The 9,102-nt window shown below is 35.7% G+C and overlaps 1 protein-coding gene across 1 annotated transcript; it reads left to right on the plus strand.

Moving 5' to 3' along the window:
* The first annotated feature begins 2,682 nt into the window (after nt 1-2,682).
* On the plus strand, nt 2,683-8,697 carry LOC127727826 (sushi, nidogen and EGF-like domain-containing protein 1). The gene is made up of 6 exons (XM_052234940.1): nt 2,683-2,699; nt 3,061-3,293; nt 3,549-3,719; nt 4,092-4,778; nt 7,188-7,829; nt 8,681-8,697. Exons 1-6 carry the CDS (start codon nt 2,683-2,685, stop codon nt 8,695-8,697), a joined length of 1,767 nt encoding a protein of 588 aa, XP_052090900.1.
* The last annotated feature ends 405 nt before the right edge of the window (nt 8,698-9,102 follow it).

Here is a 9,102-nt window from a genome sequence, read left to right on the forward strand (position 1 = left end):
AGGTCACCGTACGCCTTCAACAATGAGCAAAACCCATACCCTCTGCCTTCTGGATGACCTTTGGTTTTTGATGTCGTTTATGTATTGCTCTCTTTAATACATAAATACGCGGTCGATATCTCTGAAGTTGTTCACGTTTCATGTAATTGTTGAAATAAACTTTGATCTTGAATTTCGGTCATTTTTCAATATTTACATATAGAAACTTGAAATCAAGGCTGTAAGAATCCAAAAGTTAATTCATATTTTATGTTATGTAAAAAGTAAAATAACAAAAATATCGAACTCCGAGGAAAATTCTAAACGGGAAGTCCCTAAGTAAATGGCAAAATCAAAAGCTCAAACACATCAAACGAATGGATAACAACTGTCATATTCCTGAACTGGTACAGGCATTTTCGTATGTAGAAAATGGTGGATTAAACCTGGTTTTAAAGCTAGCTTAACTTATCACTTGTATGACAGTCGCATAAAATTCCATTATATTGACAACGATGTGTGAACAAAACAAACATACATATTAGGTAAAAATGTACATTGCATTGTATATGTCAACAAAGAAAAACAAAAAGGCATATAGACAAAGCACATTAGCAAAAACAAAAGACAAGAAAGCATGATAAGGGTTCTTCGTGCTTCATGATTCATTACGAGCGTTATCGAGTTCTTTTCAGGAAGAAAGATGTTGTCATTCTCTTCCAAACTTTGTTTAAGGTTTAGTGTTCAAGGCTCAAATTAATGCTTGATTTTTTTTAATCAAGAATATTTTTATGGTCATTGCAATATTTAAAATTAATGCTCGACTTCTTTTTCATGCATTTTATTTTTGGATTAGACTAAATAATAATAGTAGTCTTCATTATCATAAACCATAAGTTACAATGGTACAGAGATATACATACATATAAGTATACAACAAACTTATTTATAATAACACCAGACACATGACCAAACACACAAGCATGCACAAATTATCAGTAAACATCCACATACACATACATCATTATGTACAATATAAACAATAATGAGGAGTTATGATTTTGCATGGAGAATAGATATTTTACTTATTTTCCGTATAAATCTACGTACTTTTTCTATTTCAAACATGTCTGTACAGCTCATGATTCCTTTGAATTTCAAAATATTTTGTCTTTGTCACACATTTTCATCTTTTAGCTTTTTCCTGTCAATTGCAAATGTTTTACATTCCAGGATATAATGATATTCATCACTAAAACAGTTATTATCTCATTTCAGACATATTCTTTTTTCCTTTCTATATCATTCCACCGTCCTGTTTCTATATGTGATCTATGATTTCTGATTCTGGACTTACAACGCGTATAGATATCTTTACCTTCCGATATTTTAAAAAAGTTTTTTGTCAAATTCAAATGTTTCTATAAACGATTTATATTATATACATTTTGATGAATTTAACATAAGACATGCTATTCCTGTCTAAACCGATCATATAGGCGCATCTTTTTGAAAACACAAGCCAATCTGAGCTAGGAAAAGTTAACATGTCATCCAGTACAAACACTTTTAACCATGGCGATTCAAAATGACTGTCGACTGACAATTTGTATAATAACTGATACGCTAAATAAGAAAGATTGTAATCAATCCAGACAGAAGTCGTGGCTAATATGCAATCATTTTTAGTTTGATATCTAGTTGAACAGGAAAAATGCCAAGTTCGACATAAATCATATAATTTTAGGTGGACGATTTCAACTTAAGTAACAGTTTACAAAATTGCAACGGTATCTTTTCGATGCACTGCGTATTTTTGCAAAACCCGAAAATATATGAGCCGTAAACAATAATTGACTTTGCCATTTCATTAAATAGTTCTTCTTGACTTTCCAGTGATAAATTTTGAATGCGACCTCTTTTCAAAACATCAATTGCTTTTGTTGCCTTCTCTGCTTGCTTTACCAATCGTATGATATTAATATGGCTAATTTATGTATATTCCGTTTTAAATGGTGCAATATATGCACCGTTGCATATAATTGCTCACATCCACTTCATATGAACTTTGGGGGATAGTTGTCTCATTGGAAATTTTACCACATTTCCTTTTTTTATAAAGCTTAAGGGCATGCAAATTTTGATTGAATGGTATACATCTAACGCGCAAGATAACCGCAGTTATTTTTTTCTGTCAACAATCCTATCCTTTTTTTTTTCTATTTAAGGTATCCCCGAGTGTGATTTATATCCAAAACTAGTGGATTCCCATCTACTAAGTTTACCTAAGGTTTCAGTGGGGTTCTTTTGCTCAATCTATGTTTCCTATGAAGTGTTATATGAAATGTTGTTTGTTTGTCTTTTTTCATTCCGCCATAGTGTTGTTTGTCTTTTGTCATAGTTTTTGTATTTATTGCTTCCTTGGTATCTTCTTTCCATTTTTTATAGAATATATTTTTCTTTCATACATATTCTACATTCATTCCAAACACAAAGTTGAAAGTAAATTCTCTATAAATTCTCTATACATTTGGATTTGTTTTCAGAAATGTTGCTTTACATCAGAGTTAAATACAGTGTCTCCAGATTTTACATGTCTTTCCTTAACCATAATTCACACCAAGGTCAACGTTAGAATAACAAATTTGCACAACTATGAATTTTACCTTACTTATATTTCTCAACTTAAATTTTACTTCTAGGATGGACCAGCCATTTGTGTATGACTGACTTAAACGAGTGTAAGCTTAAGGCAGATATATGTAATTCTGGAAAATGCACCAACACAGTTGGTAGTTACCACTGTATCTGTCCACTTGGAACTTACGGTAAACAATGTGATATAGCTGAGACATGTGATAGTCATCCCTGCAAAAATGGTGCTACATGTGTAGTTGGAAGCAGTAATACTATTTCATGTAGATGCGTATCTGGGTATTCAGGACCGAGATGTGAAATTAGTCCTCATTTGAAATCAACAAAATCTCTGGCAACATCTACAACGAAACATATAACAACTAAGCAATGCCCTAAAAACTGCAATAGACGGGGAAGATGTAGCAAAGGAAAATGCTTTTGCAGTGCCGCATGGACTGGAATTGACTGTTCTATAACTAATCACTGCAGCACACATCCTTGTAAGAACAAGGGAAGATGTATCAATAGCGCAAGAGGACATACGTGTAATTGCACCACTGGATGGACTGGTATAAATTGTGAAAAACGTAATTATTGCTCACAGTCTCTATGTAACAATGGTCACTGCACAAATGGACAGACCTCATTTTCTTGTTCATGCAGCAACGGCTGGACGGGTACTAAATGTGATGTTCGGGACTACTGTTCAACACATCCATGTCAGCATGGAAGTCGATGTAGAAACCAAAGAAATACTTACCAGTGTCCGTGTTCATCTGATTGGACCGGGAAAAACTGTAGTATTAGAAATTACTGTTCCGGTTCTCCATGTCAGCATAATAGTACATGTACAAATGGAGCTAATACATACTCTTGTGTATGTACAAAAGGCTGGATTGGGAAGAATTGTAGCATTCAAGATTTCTGTTCAGGAAAACCTTGTCAACATTCCAAGTCTTGTACAAATACAGGTAACTCTTATTCGTGTCAATGTGATAGTAGATATACAGGAAAGAATTGTGAAAAAAGCAATTATTGTTCTAGTTCTCCATGCCGAAATAGGGGCACATGTTCAAACAAAGAATCTACGTACACATGCACGTGTCCATCGCCTTGGATCGGCAGGAGTTGTGAAAGAAGAAATCATTGTGCCAGTTCACCTTGCAGTCATAACAGCACATGTACAGCCAGAGGAAGCACCTTTTCTTGTTCTTGCTCACATGGATGGATTGGTACCACGTGTGATACTAGGAATTATTGTTCGAACCGACCTTGTCAAAATGGTGCTAGATGTTTAAATAATGGTACATCGTACATGTGTGTCTGTTCCAGTAGATGGACTGGGCAGAATTGTCAAACGAAAAATTACTGTTTCTCTAACCCATGTAAAAATAAAGCGGAATGCTTAAATAAGGGAGGTAAATTCTTGTGTAATTGCAGAGCAGGGTGGATAGGACATACATGCGAAATTGTAGATCACTGTACATCACATCCATGTCTGAATAATGCACAATGTACAAATAAAGGAAACGGATTTTATTGCACTTGCTTACCGAAATATATCGGACAAAGATGTGAACAACAAGATTTCTGTTCAAGTTCCCCGTGTTTAAATGGAGGTAATTGTACTAACAACAAATCTTCATACTCATGCCACTGTTCAAATGGATTCATAGGTAAGAAATGTGAACAAAAAAACCAATGTGTATCAAATCCATGTAGAAATGGGGGTCAGTGTCAGAACAGCGTACATAACTTTCAATGTAGATGTACACAGGGATGGTCTGGACCGACTTGTCTCTTGGAAACAGGATGCCATAATAATACATGCCATAGTCATGGAAGATGTACAATGAGAAGTAATAACCCTGTTTGTAGATGTTATACCGGATGGCATGGGGATAAATGTGAAACAGAAGATCATTGTTCCAGTCATCCATGTCAACATAATAGTAATTGTACAAATAATGTAAATACTTTCTCGTGTCATTGCACTCACGGATGGATAGGAAACACATGTACTGATACTGATCATTGTGCCGGTAGTCCATGTAAAAATACGGGAAAATGTAGTAATTTAGCAAATGGTTTCAGATGTCAATGTGTTAATGGTTGGGGTGGAGCAACATGTCAAACAGAAACAAAATGTCATACAAATACTTGTAACAACCATGGAACATGTCGAAATAGTCGAAATAATCCTATATGTACCTGTCTTAAAGGTTGGCGTGGGGATTATTGTGCCGAGTTAGATCACTGTTCTAGCCAGCCGTGTAATCATAACGGCACCTGTACTAATAGTGGCACTGCCTTTTCCTGTCGTTGTAGTAAAGGGTGGATTGGAAAAACATGTACTGATATTGATCATTGTGCTAGTAGTCCGTGTAAAAATTTGGGAATATGTAGTAATTTAGGAAATGGTTTCAGGTGTCAATGTGTTAATGGTTGGGGTGGAGCAACATGTCAAACAGAAACAAAATGTCATACAAATACTTGTTACAACCATGGAACATGTCGAACCAGCGGAAATAAACCTATATGTACCTGCCTAAAAGGTTGGCGTGGTGATTTCTGTACCGAGGTAGATCACTGTTCTAGTCAGCCGTGTAATCATAACGGCACCTGTGCTAATAGTGGCACTACCTTTTCCTGTCGTTGTAGTAAAGGGTGGATGGGAAAAACATGTACTGATATCGATCATTGTGCAACTAATCCATGTAAAAATACGGGAAAATGCAGAAATTCAGGAAATAGTTTTAGATGTCAGTGTTCTAATGGTTGGAGTGGAGCAACATGTCTCACGGAAATAAATTGTCATAACAATACTTGTAACAGCCATGGAACATGTCGAACCAGCGGAAATAAACCTATATGTACCTGCCTAAAAGGTTGGCGTGGTGATTTCTGTACCGAGGTAGATCACTGTTCCAGTCAGCCGTGTAATCATAACGGCACCTGTACTAATAGTGGCACTACCTTTTCCTGTCGTTGTAGTAAAGGGTGGATGGGAAAAACATGTACTGATATCGATCATTGTGCGACTAATCCATGTAAAAATACGGGAAAATGCAGAAATTCAGGAAATAGTTTTAGGTGTCAGTGTTCTAATGGTTGGGGTGGAGCAACATGTCTCACGGAAACAAATTGTCATAACAATACTTGTAACAGCCATGGAACATGTCGAACCAGCGGAAATAAACCTATATGTACCTGCCTAAAAGGTTGGCGTGGTGATTTCTGTACCGAGGTAGATCACTGTTCTAGTCAGCCGTGTAATCATAACGGCACCTGTGCTAATAGTGGCACTACCTTTTCCTGTCGATGTAGTAAAGGTTGGATTGGAAAAACATGTACTGATATTGATCATTGTGCTAGTAGTCCGTGTAAAAATTTGGGAATATGTAGTAATTCAGGAAATAGTTTCAGATGTCAATGTGTTAATGGTTGGAGTGGAGCAACATGTCTTACTGAAACAAATTGCCATAAAAATACTTGTAACAACCATGGAACATGTCGAAACAGTGGACATAAACCTATATGTACCTGTCTTAAAGGTTGGCGTGGTGATTTCTGTACCGAGGTAGATCACTGTTCTAGTCAGCCGTGTAATCATAACGGCACATGTACTGAAAGTGGTTCTACCTTTTCCTGTCGTTGTAAGATGGGATGGTTGGGAAAAACGTGTGCTGATATTAATCATTGTGCAAGCAGTCCTTGTAAAAACTTGGGACAATGCAGAAATTCCGAAAATAGATTCAAGTGTCAATGTAGTGATGGTTGGAGTGGTACAACATGTCTGAATGAAGTAAAATGTCATACTAGTACATGTCTAAATAATGGACAATGCTTAGAAACAAATGGTAAGCCTTTGTGTACATGTACCAGTGGTTGGACAGGATCTCAATGTTCAGACGAAGATCATTGCGTTTCAAATAAATGTAAAAATAGTGGAAAATGTGTTAATAATAAAACTGGATATTTATGTAGTTGTTTAGTTGGATGGAGTGGAACGTTTTGCGAACTGGAAATGGGGTGTCATCAGAACACGTGTAATGGTCGTGGTAGCTGTAACGAAACAAACAATTCCTTTAAATGTTCTTGCAATAATACCTGGACAGGAGATCAATGTCAGATTAGAGATTACTGCCTGCCAAATCCCTGTTTAAACGAAGGTACATGTAAAAATTCAACACAAGGTCCGTTTTGCTCTTGTAAACCAGAATATTTTGGAACAAAATGTGAGAGCATACGTACTACTACCGTATCTACTACAGAACAAACCACGACCAGTGCCACGCCTACATATAGAACTACAGTAATGGCTTTGATTCCGTCAATCGTCACAGATTCGTTAAAAACAACAGGAAAGAATATATCGTCGCATAACACAAATAAACAAATGCATACTTCCAATTATCGTACATCTACAGTCTTGGGGACAAAAACCGTTTTACCTTCAACGCAAAATTCTCAGTCTGCGTCGCAGCCTTCATCAGTACAGACCGTTACAAGCACGTCTACACAGAGCATGACATTTTCATCAAAAATGAACTTTATCGAAACATCCACAGGTCAGTTTTCAGCTTCAAATCCGTCTGTGACAAATGAACCGCTACTGACTACATCATCTTCAACACAACCAGTAGGAAGTACAACAACACAACAACATTCCACTACAGGTACATCAATCACAGGTCAAACAGCAACAATTAAGACAAGTAAGGATCGTGTAAAAGAATCCACCACAAATATACACACTACAAGTGCAAGGCCGGAAACTAATCTGTTTACTGTAAGTAGTGGTCGTGTTAAAGAATCCACCACAAAACTACATTCTACAAGTCAACCAGCAACAAGTGCAAGGCCGGTAACTAACCTGTCTCCTGCAAGTAGTGGTCGAGTAAAAGAAGCCACCACACATCTACATTCTACAAGTCAACCAACAACAAGTGCAAGGCCGGTAACTAACCTGTCTACTGCAAGTAGTGGTCGAGTAAAAGAATCCACAACAAATATAAAGACTACAAGTCAATCAACAACTGGTACCACACATTCGTCAACAATGTCTTCTACGATTCCAACGATATCTATCAATACTCGGCAAACGACTTCAAACAAAGTTCTTACAGACAATCAAACCGCGATAATGACAACTTCAAGGAAACCGAGATTGACACCGTCTACGCCTAACCCGGATGCAACAAAAAAAGTTGGTAAGTTTGTTAAAATGTAGTACTGTCCCTTCTATAAAAAGATTTAAGTGTATATAGCTGCAATGAAATACTTTTGCACAAGATTAATAGATTACATGCAAATTAAACTTTTTCCAACATCATTATACATACTTCAGTGAAATTTAGTAAAAAGGCCAAAGGTTTGGACGAAATAATAATACTTTAGGAAATATTGACTTTATCATGTTTAGAGTTAATAATTTTACCAAATTGTGAAATGAAGAAAAAGCTTTTTAAAAAAAGAAAGAAATACAGACTGTATTCCAATTTTTTCAATTCTTATTTTATATGGCAGGATAAGACATGACTTTTCAGTTGCCTAAAAAAGATTTATTTTTATTCGGCGACATAATTAAGTTCTTTGCAAGTCTTTCCTGGGCAATTTACCCATTAACATCAGTGTTTACTTTGATAGAATAGTTTTGGGGTAAAATAAAGTTACTATCATGGACCTCGTCATTTCTATGATCACCACTTAAGCTGTTTCAGATGATTGGTACTCTTTGTTTATGTGCTTAATGTCAAAGATTTCTTTTTCAGGCGTACATGCAACACTGCAGTTCAAAGGAGTTGTTAATGGTAATGGCAATGGAAAAACCATGAATGAAATTTTGACGGGCATAACAAACCTTCTACAGGATAAAAGCTGCAAGAAAGTGGAAGTGGAATACCTGAATAAACAAGAAGATATGAGGTATGTGTTGATGATTTCTGTGTGGAAACTTTCTTTGTCAGTTTCTGTTTAAGAATTTCCAGACAATCTTCGATAATATAAATAAATTTAGTAATGTTTGGAAAAGCTATTGCAATTTTTACTTTGTCGATTTCAGAGGATGATAATCTGTAGCAGTAATTATCACTTAGCTAACAACCTATTAAATGTCCCGTTATATTACCGTCCTCCATATGGAAGACAAATACTTACTTCTTCAATGAGATACTGTTATTGAATATAAATAAAATGAGATCTTTTAAAATACGAATTTGATCATATTTTTCGATTTATACATGTGATGAAATTTTTTTTCTTTTTATGCATGTACTAAACACATTTTTCGTTTTAAACATGTACTGAAGATAGTTTTCGTTTTATACATGAACTGAACATATTTTTATTTTTATACATTTGATAATCACATGCGTCCCTTTTCTTACATATATAAAACACATTTTTCAGTGATAAAACAACAAGCGTATCTGTAAGAGTGAAATGTGATCGAACATATCTAACAACGGAAATGTTAAACGACAA

Source organism: Mytilus californianus, unplaced genomic scaffold, assembly GCF_021869535.1.
Source record: "Mytilus californianus isolate M0D057914Y unplaced genomic scaffold, xbMytCali1.0.p SCAF_2, whole genome shotgun sequence".
NCBI classification, from domain to species: domain Eukaryota; kingdom Metazoa; phylum Mollusca; class Bivalvia; order Mytilida; family Mytilidae; genus Mytilus; species Mytilus californianus.

Coding starts and splice junctions, on each gene's coding strand:
- LOC127727826 (XM_052234940.1), top strand. Junction 3,294..3,548: donor ATGCAGCAACGGCTGGACGG/GTACTAAATGTG, acceptor ATTTCTGTTCAG/GAAAACCTTGTCAACATTCC. Junction 3,720..4,091: donor ATCTACGTACACATGCACGT/GTCCATCGCCTT, acceptor GCGAAATTGTAG/ATCACTGTACATCACATCCA.